The sequence below is a fragment of the Exserohilum turcica genome (genome assembly GCF_000359705.1).
Source record: "Exserohilum turcica Et28A unplaced genomic scaffold SETTUscaffold_12, whole genome shotgun sequence".
Taxonomy (NCBI): domain Eukaryota; kingdom Fungi; phylum Ascomycota; class Dothideomycetes; order Pleosporales; family Pleosporaceae; genus Exserohilum; species Exserohilum turcicum.
The window spans coordinates 1,332,335-1,352,379 of record NW_007359937.1 but is presented as its reverse complement, the minus strand read 5'-3'; the positions used below and the strand labels follow the sequence as shown (position 1 = coordinate 1,352,379).

Sequence of the window (20,045 nt, the reverse complement as noted above, 5' to 3'; positions counted from 1 at the left end):
AGGAACCTCCCCACCCCTTTTTTTTCTATTTCTTTCTCCTTCCTCTCCGATTCTGGTTTCTTGGTTTCCGCGCGAAGTGAAGGACGTGGAAAAGGGCGATTTCACACGCTCGAGTTGTGAAAGGGAAAGGCGAGATGGTGCGATGTAAGACGAGTGAATTTAGAGGAAAAAAAAAAGAAAATTAGATGATTAGTTTAGTACATGGCCTGTCCGGTATGGCATGTAAGACGCCAGGCAAGATCGCAAGCTGAAAGCTGAAACTGAACAGGGAAGCGGAAAAGAAGAGGGGAAAATGGAAGAAAGCTAGAAACGAAGAAGATGAAAAGAAAAAGGGTGGACGTCTACGTTGTACCCACATGTCATGTCTCTTCCTCTTTCTTTCTCTCTCTCTTTCTCCTTACCACACCCACACATCCTCCGTCTGTCTCCTATCTCCCTACCCACTTACTTACCTATCCACACAGAACACAACAAAGCCCCCTAACACACACACACACACCGCCGCCGCCGCCTCATATCTGATCCGTGCCCTCGCACCATCTCCTACCTGCCTACCTACCTATCCCACCAAAAAGCCCCCTTTCTCCCCAACCCTGAAATAAAAAAAACCCCCGACGTACGTGCACCCACTCACACGCAAAACCCGTACTTCGCATACGACAGCCCGGAAAACAAGGAGGCTATGTAACGTGCGTTTTGAGCCAACATACAGCGTGGCAGCGAATAGGCAGTGGGAAACGGGGGTATATGGCTAGGGCGGGGCCGTGGGCGGTGCTAAGTGGTTGGCTAGCTGGGGTCTGACTAAGTAGGGCTGGGCGAATAAGCGAGATTGATTGCGTAGCGTATCAGTACACTTGTGTAGGGTGTGGCGGAGGTGAAGCTGTTTTGCCGTTCCAATCGGAGGATAGAGATGGGGAAAAGGGACGAGGGGAAGGAGGTGGCGTTGGAGGGGGAATAGCGACGTGTTTTAGATGTGCGGGAGTCGGAGATTTCGTGCTTTGTGGTGGTGGTGAGAAAAGCTCGGTTTTGACATGTGATTGGATGGCGGGGTGATGTGTTGGTTGGGATTGTGGGGTGCATAAGGGGGGGAGGCGAGCAACGGCGTGGAAAGGCTTCGGAGTGTAGGGTACAGAAGCAGACGGGGAAGGCCGGATACGTTTGAATATTAGAAAAAGGGGGGGCAGGAGATAAATAGGTCGTTTCCGGCTGTTTTTTTTGAAGCTACATGTTGGCTCTTGTCTGGTAAGTAAGAATCAGACGGGACGGTACAAACTCCGCGTGATGAGATAAAAATTCGTGCAACGAGTGTATTGCAAACAATTCTTCTTCAAAACTCCACCAAGGTATATAATATTTACAGTAAGAACATATGTACAGTTTTTTTCTCGTATCGCTCATACGACTGGTAGTTTGATGTCAGTCCAGGCGTAAATCGTATTCCACCCACGGACGGGCTTAGTAGGCGTTGGCAGACCACTGGTTAACAGTGAACTTGGCTGGGCCACCGGTGAAAGCCTCGGTACCGAATTGGTAGGCTGCGATATGTTAGTGTCTGGATTACCATAACCAGTCGAAGCTACAAAACTTACTAATGAGGTTCTGGCTGGAAGCAGGGAAGCCCTTGTTGTTCTGGAGGTAGGTGAAGAAGTCCTTCATGCTGGCCTTGAAGTTGTAGATGGGGCCGGAAGGAGTGACGAAGCTGTACACCTTCATGGAGCCGTTGAGGCCGTAGAAGAGTTCCCAGGTATGTCCGGCGACGTTGACCATCCCTTGCGAGGATCCAATGGGGTACACATCGTACCTGGCGAGCCTGTACTTTGTTAGCATTGGAACAAATGACAGTATTTAACAGACTTACCAAACCATGAGCTCGTAGTCACCACTGCTGGTGTCATGGTTCACATTGGCAGATGTGAACAAATCATATGCAACATTGCAGCGAATGTTAGTCGTATCATAGACCCAGTAGGCCTCGGTCTCGAGGTTGCTGTACTGGGTGACGGGCTTCTTGGTGATCTGACGTCCAGAGTAGACGTAGCTCTTGACGTTGTCCTTGCCACCCTGCCACTGCCAGTTGGAGTGCCACTTGGCGCCAGTCGAGCTGACACTGTCGACATAAGTGCACTGAGAGCCAGAGGTGGCGGAGCCGCGGCCCCAGATGTTGTTGTTGAGCTCGTAGCCGTTGCTGGAAAAGTACTGGAAGTCCTGGCAGAGAGTGGCTTGCTGTGCAACTCCCACGGAGGCGAGAGCACCAAGGATGAGAGATACGACCTTCATGATGGGCGAGTGGTAGAGGACTGGCTGGTGGAGAGGGAGTATGTTGCTGTGGATGCCATTTTCACCGTCGGTTGCCCAACCTTTTGTATTGATGCCATCGCAGCATCCATTACTCGAAGCTGCATTGCCTATCCTCTTTACGACTTTAGACGGTGGGGAATATTTGAGTGGGTCCTCATATATTCCAGTGTTCGTTCAGGCGCGAAGCGTCCCTAGATTCCGGCTGACCATGCCAAACGCTCGCTGCCAGCGACATGGGAAAGAGTACTCACGTGAAGTGGTTCAGGCCGGAGGATCTAATTTTCATCGCCAATCCGATGGCCTCGAGCAGCCCCATTGTACTAATTGTGGGTATCGGCGAATTTGCCTCCACACGAATGCACCCACGGAAATTGCTATCTGTAACCTGGATATCTGCCGTGGTCTTTTCCCGATCACCGGGGCACGGATAGGATGTGGCAGGATTCCCCGTGGAGTGAACCATGTCGCATGCAGCCTTGTCTACGTCGAGCGTCGAACGGTTGCTCGTTGTGCGGGACTGGAGCCCATGGAGCACGAGTCAGGCACCGTCAGCCATGGACATCTGACGCCTTTGGACGTGCAAGAGTCATGCAGCTGGGCGTTCAAAGTTTGATGGACCGGAAGCGTACCCGATATTCCTGTTTTCCATGGCAGTTCCATGTCAGTGAGAAACGGGCTCGTGGTGAAACAACGACCAGGGAGTCGGCTTTGGTTCTTCTTTTGTGGAAGAATGCATGGATGCGGAAGGCGGAAAACACGTGCCAATATTCTAGAAGGTCGGACAAAGTGGCAGGCGACTCTCATTGGCAGTGGCAGAGACAAGCAGGACGGAGAAGATGATCAGCAGACGGTGGTGGTGGCAGAAAAAGGCAAAGCTGGGGTCGGCCGGCGTGTAAGCAAAAGGGACATGGGCGTACTGACGAATGCGGGGTTAGCCGTGAGCCGCACCGAGATCTACCCCAAGTACCGCTCGCTCGCACCACCCGCATGCACATGTCGTGTTTTCCTGCTGTCCTCCAGAGCATCCCGTAATTTCTCCGAATTGTTTTTCACCGTCACGTTTAGCCTGCGACTGAGAGAGGGGCGTCGAAGCCACAGCCCACTTTCGCCTGATTGCGCCGACACCACACCTCGTCCACATCCCCTGTCCTTCCACGCCCACGGTACTTGCCTTTGCCCGTCTTGGTCAAAGCTCCCGCCCGCTCCCTTGAAGTCGCAATATCGCTTCCGAGTATCCTACCACCATTTCCACCAGTCTGCTGATCGTGTCACCGTGTATTTCTTGGTATACCACTATTCCGTATCAGCAGCATGGGGTTGCTATCTTTCAGATCCTTCAGTGTAATTTCGCCCATCTATTCCAATCAAGCATGCAATATACTGCTGTGCGTTGTGATATGTGCTGCGTTAGTTTGTTGAAACCTCGGATAGAAACAAGTACTATACTCCTGTGAGTTCATTTCTTCAGGCATAGCAACCGTTTCCAGTGCAAACCTTGTCAATTCAAAGAGGGACACAGCTCCGTGTGCTGGCAGAGTAGTTCTGTGGATACCAGCTCCCCAAGCCGTGTATCAATAGTTTATGTCTTACTTTCTCCACCATATGCTTTCTTGTTGGGCAAATCACGAGTCAAAACTATTACCTACAATGAATCGTGCCTACATACTCCATGTAAGACCCGAATACCGAACAAGGCAAGTTTCCAGGTCTTCCGGCGTACAATGGGGAAACCTGACTAGTGCTGTCTAGCTGCCTTAGCTGGGCCTCTACCGTTTTGGCTGTCCGTCGGTCCTTTAGTTTCCGCTAAGCCTTATACTAAACAGGATTCCATATATATAGCAGCAAGTTATTAAGTGTCACGAATCTTAACTCGACGTCTGCTGTTGCAACACCATCACGACCTTTGCAGTGCCGTTGGGTCCACTGCTCTTCTACCACGCCATCTCAAGCTTCCCCTCCTTGCTTCCACCGAAAACAGAATCATTTCTCGTAATCTCGACACTTACCTTCGTTATCTGCATCGAATTTGCGAAACTCGTTGAGACAATGGTGGAGAAAGCATAGTGTTTCGCAGCCAACTCCTCAGCCTTTGCATCTAGTATGGAAATAATTCGTCCGCTCGGTGATATGCAACAAAGTGTTTATTTATTTCTACTTATAGTTCAAACAAGCGTCATAGATGAGCTTGGCTTGAGCAAGGCATCATCTTGCCTGCCAATTTGGATATCCAAGTGCTCAAAAGAGCTTGAGCATCATTAACTACGTTTCACGTACACATCCAGATGCTAGTATGAATGGATGGATACATTAATTCAAGGCCGCGGATGTGTGCCATGTTTCAAATAACGGCCTGCGCATCGGGTCATGACTTGTCATGATTTCACGGGTACCGCATTGCAACACACTTTCAGTCATTCTCTCAATATGGATGCTGCCTGCTAACATCGTACGGGACTTTCGGGTGTGCTTTACCGCCTTGAGTACCTTAAGCAGCAGTCCCTTAATGTCAGTGCGCAGACTTGAACCATCTCCCTATTGAACGGATGAACCCTGGCTGAGCCCGACGTGTGAGCATTCGAATACTTGAAAGTACTCAGCGCCCAAGCTCGAGAAATTCGTAACACAGAGAGGCAAGAATTCGTTTTCGGGGAAACAAATGCGCAGTGTAATGTCGCACAGGACGCGGTCGCCAAATTCTTGGTCCGGAAACGCCGTGTTTAATCTCTAATGTCCACATCGGCTTCAAGACATCTCATGAGAAAGTGGTGTGACTCTGGAAGGAATGATTACCCCTACCAGAATCCGCAAACTGAACCGACTGTTCGGTATTCCGATCCACATGTTTCTCGAAGGAACATAATGACTGAAACTCGTGGGGCGATCCTGCACCAGCTTCCCCAGACTATATGTATCCATCGTGTTTGCAAAGGAATGCCTAGTCCTTCTAAGCTTTCAGCGCCAAACAGTACTTCTTCTCCATTGATACAAGTATTCTGTACACTCGCAAACAATTCCGCATCGACAGCCGTGTCGCGGCAGCGAGGAACAGCGAGCACAATTTATACAGTACATATCCTGTCTATCAATGACAAATAGATAATATCTCGTCAATTATATGCCTCGTCCAATCTCACGCCCCCCCTCTCTTAATTAGCACCAAGTCCGCTAAAATAATACCAAGACTCCGAGCCAAGACAAATAAAGCATTCATCACGGAGCTCCGTTCTCGCGTGGGCAGCGCACGGGCCATTGAAACAAACCATCGTAATTTGAAACACTGTCAAAGTGTCAAAGTGAAACACAACACACGTTGACTCCTGAAAGCCTATTTGCCCTCCCACTTACGCGAGGGGGGAGGCGCCAACCCTACTTGGAGCTGCGATCGATCACGGCAATTGCCAAGGCATAAACCGTGCCGCACGATCAAGGCATCACTACTAACCACGAAACCCGGTGGCACGCTCTCCGACGCGGCAAAACGGGATTGAGCACATTCATATCCACTCTAGATTCAAACAGTATAAACAGGCGTGTATCCTGTGTTTTTTTTTTCTTCTTTTTTTGCAGTCCGTACAAATACCAGTGGAGAGATAGACTCGCGCGGTACTTGGGGTCACCGACTGCCCTGCGAATCGACCGAGGTAGATCTATCTCGCTGCGGCTCTTCTCGCTCATTTCCACTGCATGCAAGGCACCCGCGGGAACGCCAAAAGCCTATTATTGACGCCGTTAGCCCGAAAACATCACGGATGACCAGAACACATGGTGCTGTCAGCCACACTGACCCCCGAGATGACTTGTGTTTTGAACCACCAACGTTTCTCCGCCCACCTACCCGCCACCTCCCATCTTATCTCAGCTGTTATGGTCCGAGTTAAAAATAAAACAATGCAAAGGCTTGTTTATGCAAAAAGGTAAAAAAGACTTGGTTGACAATTACTCTTTTCTACAGTGCTACTACTACTACTACTACTACTACTACTAGATGAGAGAGAAGAAGAGGAAAGAAAAAAAACATTACGCGTATGGCTATAGTAGCAATTAGGACAAGACCTTTAACTGGCGAGGATGAGTACAAGGGGGGTTTCTCACATATGCAAAACGGCATGTCAGAACTAGTCCTACATCTAGATACACAACCTGCAGCTATAACCCAACGCCCTTAGTCGAGCTGCATATTTCCCACCTACCCCCGCTGCTATTATATAGCCAAGAAGGATAAAAGAGAAGGAATCTAAAAAATAAACCGAGAGAAAGACAGACAGACGCACAGAGAGAGATAGGGAGAGAGAGAGAGAGATATTTGTTTTCAACCTCGCCTCCCCTTCCCCTCCTACCAAAACATGCGTTGGGCACCTAGACCCGATCGCTGTAGGGAACAACAGCAGCAACCACCACGAGCACTTCACCACCACGTGTGCCACAGACAGATTTTCCCGCCGAGACGGAGCAACGCAGTCTTGGCTTCATCTGCCACTCTCTGACCCGCCCAGGGCGCATCTCTCCAGCCGTCAGCCCGCCCCGCTGCGCCCTAGCCCTAGCCCGATTCGAGCACGACTACAAGGCCTACTGGGCCAGTGAGAACACACAACGGGGAAGGCCAAAGCATGTGTGCTGCGCGCCCGTCCGCCCAGTCCTGTGCGCGTGCGTTTATCTGCTTGTATTGGCGAGGTAGGTAAGAAAGAGAGAAGGGGGGGGGAGGGGTGTGCAAAGCGCTAGTATGTTAGTTGCCAAGCGAGATGGGTGATCGTCCAGAGAAGCACCGCGCCCGGTACGAAAGGTACATTGGTGGATTATATCCATTAGCGAAGAAGATATTCGGGGGGGAGGGGAACAGGTATAAAAGATGACAGATCCCGCTGCGTACGTAGAGAGAAGAAAGAGGCAAGCTTGACGCTGTACACTCATTCTCCCTACATTCTTTTTTTTTCCATTGCAATTCAGTCTTTTGGACTTTGTCGCTCTCTCCATCTCCATCTCTCTCTCTCTCTCTATTTGCTTCTGGCATACTTTGGCCCTTCACTTTACACAAAGTTCGCTTCTGCTTCACAAACACAAACACTCAAAGTCTCATAACTTGATCAATCACTCTACTTTCTACAATGAAGACGTCCTTGTTTGCGCTCAGCCTGGCTGGTGCCGCTAGTGCGCACACGACCGTCTGGAACATCTTGGTCGCTGGCGTGGACCAAGGTAGGGGCAACATCCAAGGCGGATACATCGACTCGCCGCCCAACAACTCGCCCGTCGTCGATGTCACATCCAAGAACATGGAATGCAATGTTCCCAACATCAAGGCAGCCAAGGCGGTGGATGCCAACGCTGGTGATGAAATTATTGTAAGTTGGTTTTGATATCTAGGATGCAGGACTGCCCTGACATGTACTGCGTCTAGGTCCAATGGTACCACGACAACGCTTCCCCTTCCGACGACATCGTTGCCGACTCCCACCACGGCCCCATCAGCATGTACACGTCGAAGGCTGGTGATACCCTGTCATGGGTTAAGATTGCAGAGGATGGTTGGGACGGCACGTCCTGGGCTGTTGACAAGCTCCGCCAGGGCACCTACACTGGAACGAAAGGACAGCACAAGTTCAAGATCCCTATGCTCAAGAAGGGATCGTACGTCTTCCGTCCCGAGATCATCGCTCTGCACGAGGGCAACAGGGTTGGTGGTGCTCAGTTCTACATGGAGTGTGTAAGTCGAAACTCGGTCCTTTATCTGCCATAATGCCCCCAGCAACACACACTGACTTGAGATGACCCCAGATTCACATCAATGTCGGCGGATCCGGCACTCTTGATCTTCCCGATGGTGTCGCCATCCCGGGTTACGTGACCGCCAACACACCCGGTGTGCTCTTTGACATCTACAATGGATTCAAGAGCTACCCAATTCCTGGTCCCAAGCTGTGGGACGGAGCCAGCGGCTCTGGGGGTTCTAGTTCTGGCGGCTCTAGTTCTGGCGGCTCTAGCTCTGGTTCTGGCGGCTCCAGCTCTGGTTCTGGCGGCTCCAGCTCTGGTTCTGGCGGCTCCAGCTCTGGTTCTGGAGGCTCTGGCTCTGGCGGCTCCAGCTCTGGTTCTGGAGGCTCTGGCTCTGGCGGCTCTAGCTCTGGTTCTGGCGGCTCTGGCTCTGGCTCTGGCTCTGGAGGATCTAGCTCTGGAGGCTCTGGTTCTGGAGGCTCTGGTAATGCTCCGGCACCTTCTCCTACTCCTGTCTATGATCCCGCTCCTGGGAACAAGCCCGCGCCCACCACCTTTTCAATTAGCTGCAGGCCTGCTCCTACTCCAGCCGGAGGTTCATTCCCAGGAGGTTCATTCCCAGGAGGTTCATTCCCAGGAGGTTCAGGTCCAGGAGGTTCAGGTCCAGCCGGAGGTTCATTCCCAGGAGGCTCATTCCCAGGCGGTTCATTCCCAGGAGGTTCATTCCCAGCCGGAGGTTCAGTCCAAGCACAAAATGACGCTCAAGCCGGAGGCTCAGCTCCCAAGTGGGGTCGATGCGGTGGAATCGGCTACACAGGCCCGACTGCGTGCTCCTCGGGCGCCCAGTGTGTCAAGCAAAACGACTGGTACTGGCAATGCTTGTAAGCCCCAGGTGGATGATGACGATGGCGGAAGGGCATGGTAGAAAAAAAGGCCGCGGTTAGCATCGGACAGTGGTGTTTGTGGGTTTGCAGATGTGGAGAAGAAGTGGCTTGTGGAACTTGTGGAACTTTGTGAGGGCATTTCTCCCCTTTGCTTCTTAGTGTGCAGAGGGGCTTGGCTTTGCGTGCAAGCTGGCTTGAGCACCGCCCGCCCACCGGTGTTGTTGTTGTTGTTTTTTCGATTCTTCTTGTACATATACGTAATCGCCACGACGAATTGGATGAAAATGCCTCTTCGGCTTCGACGCTCGCCTCACCGTGTTAGTGTGTACCCACCTCTTGCAACTCGAGCCTCGTCAGGGGCCTACGTGTCTGGAGGGCCCATCTGCCACGCTCTGCCGCTAGGTCTTACCGTCAGCCCAGCCGGCCGGCTGATCTGGCGAGGGCCTGGGAGCTGCCAGAGCGAGGGCGAGTACATGTCGCGGAGCAGTCACAGAGCAAGGTGGAACAAGAGGCGTAGCATGAGCGTTGGGCGCTGGCGTCGGGGCGGGCGAGGGAGAAGATGGAAGCAGCCTAGACCGGACCGGGGAGGGGGTGGAGGAGCATCGGGACCAGGCCTGGGACGTGGACGACTCGCGTGGGTGACTAAGCCGAGTCTATCCGCCGGCCCCGGCCTGCATCCCCAACATTTGTGCGCCGACACTCGGGGAACCCTACTCAACACATGCATACGTCTGACAACTCATAACGCAACAGCGCATCGTGCCTTTTTGCTCCTTCATATTTCTGATGCTCGCCCGCCCACCCGTCACCACACACACACTGCCACTATGATAGCCCCTTCCAGCGCCTGGGTCCGCGTCGGCCTGAGGCGCATCCCAAATGCCTCATCTCGCAACACAAACACTGGAAACACATGCAACCTCGAGCGCGCCTGCCTGCGACTGCGCCTTTCGAATGCCTCCCGCCGATACAATAGCACCAACCCGGAGGGCGCTCAGGGTGCCTCTGGCGCGGCGCGCACCATTCCCGGGCCCAGCTGGCTGTGGCTCGATCCCATCGTGGAGCCGTTCCGGGCATATGGTCGCGTGCAGCAGAGGCGGCCATACATGACACAACTGGTCTCCTCGCTGATCATATACTTCATCGGCGACTGCGTGGCACAAAGCATCACCCAACCCGAGCCTTCTGCCCAGCAACCCGAACCTGCCGAAGACGATGCCGACGAGAAGGGCTGGGTCCAGAAATGGAGCGACGAGCGTGACTGGGCTCGCACAGGGCGAGCCCTTGTCATTGGAGGACTGAGTGCCATTCCATCGTACAAGTGGTTCCTGTGGTTGTCCAAGAGCTTCAACTACCAGTCCAAGATTCTCTCCCTATCCACAAAGGTACGGCCCCTTCTCTTGCGCATTCTGTACAGCGCATGCTAACAGTATGCCAGGTCTTCGTAAACCAAGCACTCTTCACCCCGCTGTTCAACTCGTACTTCTTCGGCATGCAGACGCTCCTCTCGGGTGCATCCTTCTCCGAAATCATCGAGCGCATCCGCAACACCGTGCCAACAAGTTGGTGGAACAGCTGCAAGGTCTGGCCCGCAGTGACGGCTTTCAGCTTCACCTACGTGCCAATCCAGTACAGAAGCATCTTCAGCGGTGTTGTCGCCATTGGCTGGCAGACGTACCTGAACCTGCTCAACCAACACGCCGCTGCCGAGGAGGGGATGCAGCATGCTGCAGGACACGTCGCACCAGTCAACATCAGGACAGTACACGCCCATGCCGAGGGTGGTCAGGGCATGCAGAAATGCGCTGCCTAGATGTGTTGCTGTCAGAGAGCCACGTCAAAGGCATGTGGGCCTGCTGGACCGAATCCGTTGCGCAACCCAGACCCCATTACATTCCTTCGCTGACGTCAGTCAGTCGCCTCCTATTTTCCTTTTCTCTTTTTCGTTTGTTCAACCATGTCCCTTTTCAAGATCAGGGCCTTTTTGCATTATAGACTGGCGTTATACATTTGATACCACGAGCGCCGAGTAGAAGCGCCGACCTAGACACTGTTATATTACCAATTCTTTCACATTCCTCTCGTCTCTTATCTATTCTTTTACCGGCAGTCGGCAATTGGCTTTTCGACGTGCTTTGTGTTGATGCGACCGTCTGCTCAGCGTGTATGGAATACGGTGAAATCGTTTCGCATCTTCTTGCTTCTTGCGGCTCCTCAGGTATGTGTGCTCGTTAGGCGAAGAAGCCAATTTTGAGGCTTCATAAATCTATTGCCTGTAGAATATGGCGTCTACACAAGTAGTAATTGTTCAAACAACCCATCATGTGCCTGGCTCATTCTTGTTCAATCTCCGATTCATACGTCGTTCCCACAATGTGTCGCAATCACATCGACGGTCTTTGTGGGGGCCGATGGTGGGTGTGTCGGGTGGCGGGCCTGCCGCACGTTGCTTTCGCTTGCATCTTCGCTTGCAACTTCGTCTCCGGCTCTGGAAGCTTTCAGGGGCAAATTACTTGCCCCTGGAATCACTGGGGTAACCGGCCATGCCCAGTCTGTCGAGGCTCCACGATATCGTATTTCGAGGGTGTTCATGTAGCGCTGGCTTTCGGTTGTTGTTGAGCTCACTCAGGTCCAGATTCATCTCCTTCTTGCATAATGGCCTCGCACTGTTCCCTAATCTCTTGTACACCAGCAACGCCTTTCCACTTGTCCAGTATCGTGCTGATTTCTTCCCAATCCTTTTCCGCTTCCTCCTGACGCTCCTGGTCCATCATCGTTTGCAGTCGTCTTGGTGTATCGAGTACCCACCTCACAGTGTCTTGCTGCTTTCGCTTCTTTTCAGCCTCTTCTTTTTCTGGTCCGTTTTGCTCCATGCTTATACTGAGCCCCAGGCCCTCCTCTTTCGTGACATGGTTATCGTGTAATGACGACGACAGGGAAGCGGCCGTTTCCGCAATGTGCGATATGGCAGGGCCGAGCGTGTGTGTTGTGGGTGCAAGAGGATCCATGTTACCGCGCATGCGGCGAATAGTGCTGGTGGCAGAGAGAAGTTTGGAGTAGTTGTCGTAGACGAGGGACTTTCTGTCGCTGTCTAGATTTCGAATCTCTGCACCGCCGTCAGTCATGCCTATCCTTGTCTCTGTAGACCATCAGCAGCGTACGCGATACCAGGTCAGCCTCGACCTTGAGTACACCCTTCAGCCCCTCCTTTGCTAGCAGGCTCTCGACATAGGCCTCGGCGTTGAAGTCGGAGGCGTCCAGTTCCGTCAGCGTCTCATCTTCCTCCGGTCCGAGCTGATTTGTGGCGGTTCCCTCGGATGTCTTTGCGTCATGGTTTATATCTTTGGGGGGCGTCTTGATGCCATAAAATTCGCGGAGGGCGGCGCGGTTGCGACGGGCAGGCGGTTGAGATGGGCGGTGCGAGGAGCTGCTGTCGACCGAGGTGCGCGTCAAAGACGGACTGCGAACTGAGGTGCTCGGGCGGGGAGAGGCTATTGTCGACATGTTGGTGCTGCTGTGCCTGGATTGTGGGTAGGTGGTGTTGAGAGGGGAAGCTTGAGCTTCATGTGAAAGGGCCGAGGCCACCATTTCGTGAACGAGGGCCCCACGTCATTCCTCTACGCGTCGCGTCTGTCTGCCGCGCACCACACATGACTTTTCACTCTCAGTGCATAGACTTTCCAATTGCACACAAATTGCTGCAGCCCCATTCTCATCATGGCGGCTAATATTGCAGCTGAACTGACACATCACCTCAATGCCCGGCATCTCCACCCCACAGCAGCATGGCTCGAGAGCTTCCTTTCTACGACACGGCCAAACACTCCACTACCCGCCATCAAGCAAACATCGCTGTTCCGCCTGCTGGCCAGCGATATCACTACCTCACTTAATCAGCCAGCTACCTCAGTATTCCCCAGCGACATACTCAATGGAACAATGCCAACCCGCATTATCCCCGGCCCAGTCGTCTGCCAGGTGCTTGACATTGAAGATATCGGGCACTCGCGCTGGTCGCAAGTAGAATCAATCGAGGCGAAAGAGCGAGGCGAGATGACCAAAGGAAGGGAAATCGTGCGTGTAGTGGAGCAAGAGAACGAGACCGCTGCCGAGGCTGCTGCGGCTGTGCAGAGTAAAGGCCCGTTCAAGCTCTTACTCCAGGATGCCAAAGCCCTCAAAATCTATGCTCTGGATCTGAGAGGCATCGACGGCCTCAACACCAACATGACCATGGGTTTGAAGCTACTTCTAAAGAATACCGACGTAAGAAGAGGCGTAGCTATGCTGGAACCGGGCAATGTTCAGATTTTGGGTGGGAAGCTCGAGGCCCTCGATAAGGCTTGGAAGGAGGGGCGAAAAGAGAGGCTGAAGGCTGCAGCCAATTCGCCAGGACAAAATGCGGGGTGATAAGGCTGCAAAGACTACGACTTCTTTCTTTCGGCAACAGCATCGGCGTGATGAAAACAACATGTCAAGCATGTTCTGCGAAACGTGCATCGGTGTCCTGCGCCACCATCGTCACGTTATCGGTTCTCCAACAAGATCAAGCAAGTTGGACTGTGCAAGCAAGACCCAACCATATGTGGAGGTAGATACCCAATACAAACGGCTGAGACGGGAGGATTGACAAGTTAATCAGTCCGGTCATCATTGGACATACGAGTCGCTCATTGCGGCAGCAGCTAGCGGGTGTCCTGTCTGCCGGCCAACTTGGGAGAACTTGTCTGGTCCTCAACAGGACTTAGTGCGTGCTTCTAGACCCAAAGATAATGCAAAACCGATGGCGGATGCTTCACCATTAGAACTCATCACTTCTGCAAAGCTGGCGCGTTGGGTCGATCCAGAAATGTACTCTTTTACTATCAGATATAACCCGGAACTGTTCCCGGGCCTCGTACACCGATATGGCTTATTCATTCTAACAAAAGAAGATGGTTTGTCTCTCCTTTTCAAAACAGTTTCACATGCTTATTCATGTACAGTATGCAAATTACCCCAGGATATTCACACAAAAGGCCACTTTACCACTGATCACACTTGCTCGCATGAATCTCTGCAGACAGCGGCTACGTGGCTGCGAGCCTGTGTTCAGTCTCATACACAATGTAATGCCCTTGAATACAGCGAATCGTGGTATCCAACGCGTCTCTTGTATCTAGATGAATCCGATGGGAACAAAGATTATGTCCGTCTCATACGCACAGCAGAGCAGCGGCCTGATGGACCTTATGCTACTTTGAGTCATCGCTGGGGTAATGCGAGGCCTTTGCAGCTTACATATTCAATGGCATCCGACCCCAATCACCAATTCTCAATGGCTAGCATGCCGAAGACGTTTAGAGAAGCCATACAAGCGTCCAGAAGACTGGGGATTCAGTACTTGTGGATCGATTCTCTATGCATTATCCAAGAGGGCGACGATCGCCGCGACTGGTATCATGAAGCAGGGCTGATGAACAAGGTATACATGCATTCCTACATCAACATCTCAGCAGCAGATGCCGAGGACAGCACAAAGGGTCTTTTCCGAAGCCGTCTTCCGCTACTTGTGGGTCGTCACCGCGTTACGGTCAAGACAAACACCCTCGGGCCAGACGCAGAGCTTGTTGACTGTCTAATGACGGACTTCCTGCTCTGGCGACGCACAATGGAAACTTCTCCACTGAACAACCGCGGCTGGATTTTCCAGGAACGCTATCTTGCTCCGCGGGTCCTTTACTTCTGCCGGAATCAGCTTTTTTGGGAGTGCAAAGTGCACACGGTATGTGAGACTTTTCCCACGGGGCTTCCAAGTATAGGTTGGAACTTTGGCAATGTATCCGTCAAGACGTGGGAACGGCAACATGGTATTATGCCACCAGGTGTCCGCGACGATTCCTGGATACGCTTCTGGGACCAATCTATCGTGTTCCTGTATTCACGCATGGACTTGACGGTTCCAACCGACAGGCTGATTGCCCTCTCAGGCATAGCCAAATACTTCATGGCTCGTGTTCAGGATACATATGTTGCTGGCATGTGGCGCAGGCGTCTGGAAGAATCCCTACTCTGGTTTGTCGACCCAGGAAGCCCGGAGCCACGCACAAGGCCGCGTCCGACGCCATACCGCTCTCCGTCTTGGTCGTGGGCATCGGTGGATGGGACTATCATGCCCATCTGGCATTCCAAAGGCCGAGAAGGTATAATACATGTCGAGGATGTGGTACTGTCCTACGCGACTGACGATACGTTGGGCGCAGTTAGCGGTGGATGGCTAGACCTACGCGGCTCTCTCAAACCAATGAGGCTGTATGAAGATGAGGAGTGGGATGCAGCGTGGTGCATGGCCGTGGGCAATCCAGTCATTTCTGAAGGGCATGGTGTTATTCAAGAAAGCGCCTTTATGACTTTCAGCGTCTGGCTTGACGTCCTCCCGGGTGGTGCTTCAGCTCTGAACAGCCACAATGCGCAAGGGCATTACTTCTTCATGCCGTGTGATATCAAAGGAGAGGTGGCGGAAGAGGTTTGCTGTCTATTGTTCGAGCTCGTGGACAAGGAAAAGGTGTTATTCGAAAGAATTGGGAGTGTTTCCACTGCCCAGCCCGACGAGATTGAGCAACTGCTGGCGGATTTGGACGAAGAGACCAAGGCGCGTGTGCCGTGTCTGCAGTATCAAGACGGGCTGCACACCATCCGAGTCATCTAGACCGGGCCAAGGGCATTAGCCTGATTCTCAGCGGCCATGTGCGGTTCTCCAAGCAGGCCAGACTCGAGCGTGTCTTCTCCAGACGGAGCTGGACGGCGTGTGACTGGCACTTGGCCCAAGATGGCGCCGATGTTCAGGGTTCGCGTCTGCATCTGGGGCGCGGCCATGCGGGCAGAAGTGGGGCGAGCCGCGTACCGTAAGCCCCCCAGGTCAAAGGCGAAGTTCCAATCAACCAAGTATCCCAACACACAACCGCCATGTGCCCAGGCGGCCTGTCAGCCGGTGACGTAGTCCCACTGCAGATATATATTCTTGCAACCTTGTTCCCCGCGGGCTTGGGTCCAATACACTAGACCGGACGTTGGATTCTGTTCGACTACACTACCACTACCACTACCACTACCACTTCCTCCGAGGAAATCACACCCGCCATGGCACCGACCGACCATACTGCGCAGTTTCAGGGTATGCTTCTCTGGTCCTTTAACAATCTAGCCGACGGGACTAGACGGAGGCCATGGTGGCATGCTAGCTAATACGACATGGCAGAACCCCCCGTCGCAACCATGCCCGAAGCCACAAGCACCTCTACAATGCAACCCGACATCAGCCCCCAATTCCGCGGTCCGTCTTCCTTCCCTTTCCCCCCTCCTCATCCTACTCGGCATGCTCCCCCCGCAAGTCACCCGCCACCCCATGTCTATGTATATACTCACGCATACATTTTGATCCCCACAGAACCAATGGTCTCGGACTCCACCACCCCACCTCCAAACGCCTCCTCCTCCTCCTCCTCCTCCTCCTCGGACACTGACTCGGACCCCACGCTCCACAAAAGCACCACCTCCAAGCTCAAAGACGCACTCAAGAAACCTTTTACAGCATCTTCTTTTTCTACTTCTTCTTCTTCTTCTTCTTCTTCTTCTTCTTCTTCAGATGCTTCGTCGTCGGCATTGTCTTCAAGCCACAAGCTAGGCGAGCGCGAAATCACATCCCCGGAAATGGCAGCTGCAAAGGAAGTCCTTGTTGCCAAGCAACTAAAATAGTCGTAGTCGTAGTAATATTTGTTCGTATTCCATAGAATCCGGATTCAGCCTTGTATCTACGTTGGAAAGGGGCATGTGCGTGCGTGCGTGTGTGTGTGTGTGTGGAACAAAGAAAGACAGAAATGATAAATGAAATTATTAGCCCATTCTAGCCCAAGTCAAAACTAAACAAAAAAAAACCAAGGATACACACACACACACACACACACACACACACACACACGCACAAAAAAAAGGGGGGGGTGGACGAAGCGAAACAAGGACAAAGGAGGAGGCGCGGAGGCGCGGACGACGCGGACGACGCAGATTTGAATTGCCAAGCCGCAGTCCCAAGTCCCAAATTCTATAGCCAAGCAACGCGGTGCCTACTTATGTGTGTGTGTGTGTGTGAACAAGGAAAGGAAAAAAAATTAAAGTTTGCCCTTGCAACCCCCCCCCCTTCCATTCATTGCTACGACTACGACTACGACTACGACTACACACACCATCTATTTTATTTTGTTTTCTTACTCAAATACCAGCTACAGTAAATACTTAGACCCTGTACATTCATCTCTGGGGAAACTCTCACGTCTTGATATTTTCTCAGGAGGGGGGGGGTTTTTCTTTTTGAGGGCGCGTTTGTCATCGTACATACGCATACGTACGTAACATGTATAGTATATATATGCGCGTACTTGTACTTAACGTCTATATACCAAGTTAAGTATGTATACGGAGTTGATACCTGTTTCTGTGTGGTGTGTGTGTGTGTGTGTGTTGCGGCGCTGGCCGGGTGGGTACTTTGTGAAGAACGCGTCCGATTGATTGTTCCCGCTTTAATAAATGCCTGCGGTATAATAACAAAACCCCCAATAAAACCCTCCTCCCATCAGCATCCCTACCAAATGTCGACTGGGGGGGGGAGGTGTGTGTGTGTTTGTAGGATAAAGTTTTGGTCGTTATCTTACTTTCTTCGCGAGCGCTTAGGTATTGACATGGATACGTATATGCATATGGTATATGCATTAATGATAAGAGAATAATGCCCCTCCCCCCCCCGCCGTTCCGCCCCCTCAACAGATTGGTGTGCCTGTAATTTCGTCTATGGATGTTGGTGTCTTGGGGGCTGGTTAGGGGAGGTAGGGGTTGACCCTTGCACTTGTGCGATTTTGTGTGTGTGTGTACGGAGGTGCCTTTCTAAAGTATTGTCTGACGCTAATCTCGGCGCTTCGGCACAACTCTTCTTAGCGCAACTCCTACCTTAGAGTTAAGGTGTCAGACTGTTAGGGATTTTCTGATCAAGGACCCGTTTGGATCACTGTGATAAAAGACTGTGATAAACTTGATGGTAGAAACTAATTGTATTGATTGCTCTGCGCTCTGTTGTCTGTAGGGGCGCAAGGGCGCGCCCCTTATGAGAGCTATCGCTATTGCTTTTTGTATTAGGTAGGCCGCTAAGTATTAGCCTCGCCTAGAGTTAGGTCTTGGCAATCAGCCCTAATTGGTTAGGATCACAGAATCCTGGTGCTCGAGTCCACACCTAGATTCTGCCACTTATCTAACACACCCCCTTAGCTTAGAGCCAATTAGGATTACAAGCTAGACTATCAGTCAGTTAGATCGCTAGACGCTCAATTTGATCCTAGATCTCAAGCAGAGCCATTTTTTAGGTTGCTTCTTAAGTCTGGCTTTCTACTAGCCCTAGTTAAGTTAAAAATCGCTGCCACTAGTTTACTGGGAGAGCTTTGGTGAGTCTATCTACTATTATTTCTGTCGATTAGGTGTAGGTGACTTTAATCCGTCCGCTAGCGACTTCTTGCCTTAGCTAGTAATAGTGGATATCCACGTGTTAAAGCTTAGTTTAGAGTCTTAATATCTCCTAAGTAACTAGCTAGATAGTTTGTTAGTTATCGCACTAGATTTCGATCTAATCTAGTAGGTCAACTTTAAGTTCTTTAATTAGTCTTAATATAAAAATGGCTTCCTTAGCTACTTATAATAGTACCAAAAGCTTAGCCTTAGTAGTAGACGTAGTAACTATATCTTGCTTACTAGCTTACTAGGCGATAAGTCTGCTAAATAGCTTAATCGTGTAGCCTTAAGAGCTTTTACGATCTAGTGTATTATTAGCAAATAATACGTTACTAGCCACTTACATAGAATTACCTAATCTCAGCTACAGCGCTAGGAGCTTAGTCTCTTCGAGGTAGAGTAGCACTCGATCCGCAGCCCTCTAGTGTTCCTAGCTAGAATTAGAGAGAAACCTAGCTAGGCGGGACGTTGCAAAGGCAATATCCAGCCTAGTATTAACAGCTGCGTAGAGTAGGGATCCAATCTTGCGTTAATACTTGGTGATTTCTAGTAGAGTAGCTAGCCCGTCTCGTGGCTTCAGCTTAGCACTGCCTATTGGGGTATCGTGCCAGACAGTCTTGTCCTTAGCTAGTTAGCTAATCTTCTCACAGTAGGCCCCTTAGGATAGGTGGATAAGTCGTTTTTCTCGATCTCTCCTCACTTCAATCCCAAGAAACCACTGGATATCGTCCCCACCAGTCATTAAGTAAGTCTTTTTGAGATCTTCTACTAACGTGGTAGCCTGGTGTAGTTGGTGTTGGCCATAGGCTATATTGAAATCATCCACATAGAAGAAGACTAGAGTGCTGTCCTTGATTATACAGCATGGCTCATGGGGTATAGTCTAAAACCTAAGCTTAGTGAGCGTTGCTGTGAAGTCTCGTTGCCATAACGCTGGCGATATCCGCAGCCCATAGAGTGCCTTTTAGAGCTTAAGTATGGTACCTGGCTTCTGATATCCATAGGGCATACGCATGTACACTTCTCTATCAAGTCAGGCGTACACGAACGCGTTAGTAACATCAAACTGCTTAACTTTAAGATCGTATTTAGCCGCAACAGCCATAAATAGACGAAAGGATCGTCCAGCTAGGGTAGCAGCGTAGGTGTCTTGAGAGGTAATATTCCGCTGCTGATCGCCCCTAACTACTAGTCGTGCCTTGCACTTAAGAAACTAGTTTTCTTAATTAAATTTGTAGGTACAGACCCACATGCAGTCTAGAATCTAATGTCCACTTGCCTTAACTACCTTGTATAGTACTTCTATCCACGAGTTAGTGATCTTATAGCTATCTAGATGAGCGCGTTAGGCTTCTTTAAATAGCTCGCCCATTAGATGCTCGTCTAGGTTTGATCTAGCTGTCGGCGGCTCAGGGAGCTGGGATTGATGGATTTTGACTCCTTTGGAGAGCAGCCGTCTAAGCTGCGCCTTGTCTATCGCGCTGCCATTGTGATCTCCAATGCTTCCGGCTTCGGTTCCGGCCATAAAAGCTGCGGCCCATGGGACTGTTTTAGACGATTGGATTTCTGGAGTAGTTTCTGCCGTTCCACTCATGAGCTGAGCCAGTAACGCCACTGGTGGTGGGAGTGGCT

At 51.4% G+C, this 20,045-nt stretch overlaps 7 protein-coding genes across 7 annotated transcripts; 5 read left to right on the top strand and 2 right to left on the bottom strand.

The window, feature by feature from the left end:
- Nucleotides 1–1,455: 1,455 nt before the first annotated feature.
- SETTUDRAFT_159415 (glycoside hydrolase family 12 protein) lies at nucleotides 1,456–2,277 on the bottom strand (the record flags this gene model as incomplete). Its single annotated transcript, XM_008024571.1, has 3 exons — nucleotides 1,456–1,535; nucleotides 1,590–1,810; nucleotides 1,859–2,277. The coding sequence occupies 3 exons, from the start codon at nucleotides 2,275–2,277 to the stop codon at nucleotides 1,456–1,458; spliced, it is 720 nt and encodes a 239-aa protein (XP_008022762.1).
- Nucleotides 2,278–7,400: 5,123 nt separating this feature from the next.
- Nucleotides 7,401–8,889, top strand: SETTUDRAFT_103883 (carbohydrate-binding module family 1 protein; the record flags this gene model as incomplete). Its single annotated transcript, XM_008024570.1, has 5 exons — nucleotides 7,401–7,637; nucleotides 7,694–7,999; nucleotides 8,071–8,302; nucleotides 8,468–8,599; nucleotides 8,777–8,889. 5 exons carry the CDS (start codon nucleotides 7,401–7,403, stop codon nucleotides 8,887–8,889), a joined length of 1,020 nt encoding a protein of 339 aa, XP_008022761.1.
- An 820-nt stretch (nucleotides 8,890–9,709) lies between these two features.
- Nucleotides 9,710–10,939, top strand: SETTUDRAFT_167589 (uncharacterized protein). Its single transcript, XM_008024569.1, has 2 exons — nucleotides 9,710–10,273; nucleotides 10,327–10,939. Exons 1-2 carry the CDS (start codon nucleotides 9,716–9,718, stop codon nucleotides 10,699–10,701), a joined length of 933 nt encoding a protein of 310 aa, XP_008022760.1. The 5' UTR covers nucleotides 9,710–9,715; the 3' UTR covers nucleotides 10,702–10,939.
- Nucleotides 10,940–11,509: 570 nt separating this feature from the next.
- SETTUDRAFT_104207 (uncharacterized protein) lies at nucleotides 11,510–12,392 on the bottom strand (the record flags this gene model as incomplete). The annotated part of the gene is made up of 2 exons (XM_008024568.1): nucleotides 11,510–11,994; nucleotides 12,050–12,392. 2 exons carry the CDS (start codon nucleotides 12,390–12,392, stop codon nucleotides 11,510–11,512), a joined length of 828 nt encoding a protein of 275 aa, XP_008022759.1.
- A 346-nt stretch (nucleotides 12,393–12,738) lies between these two features.
- Nucleotides 12,739–13,683, top strand: SETTUDRAFT_167588 (uncharacterized protein). The gene has a single exon (XM_008024567.1). The coding sequence runs from the start codon at nucleotides 12,828–12,830 to the stop codon at nucleotides 13,293–13,295; it is 468 nt and encodes a 155-aa protein (XP_008022758.1). The 5' UTR covers nucleotides 12,739–12,827; the 3' UTR covers nucleotides 13,296–13,683.
- A 234-nt stretch (nucleotides 13,684–13,917) lies between these two features.
- SETTUDRAFT_68839 (uncharacterized protein) lies at nucleotides 13,918–15,195 on the top strand (the record flags this gene model as incomplete). Its single annotated transcript, XM_008024328.1, has 1 exon — nucleotides 13,918–15,195. A coding segment is annotated over one exon (1,278 nt), but the record flags the coding sequence as incomplete, so codon positions are not given.
- A 920-nt stretch (nucleotides 15,196–16,115) lies between these two features.
- Nucleotides 16,116–16,619, top strand: SETTUDRAFT_37502 (uncharacterized protein; the record flags this gene model as incomplete). The annotated part of the gene is made up of 1 exon (XM_008024291.1): nucleotides 16,116–16,619. One exon carries the CDS (start codon nucleotides 16,116–16,118, stop codon nucleotides 16,617–16,619), a length of 504 nt encoding a protein of 167 aa, XP_008022482.1.
- Between the last annotated feature and the right edge of the window lie 3,426 nt (nucleotides 16,620–20,045).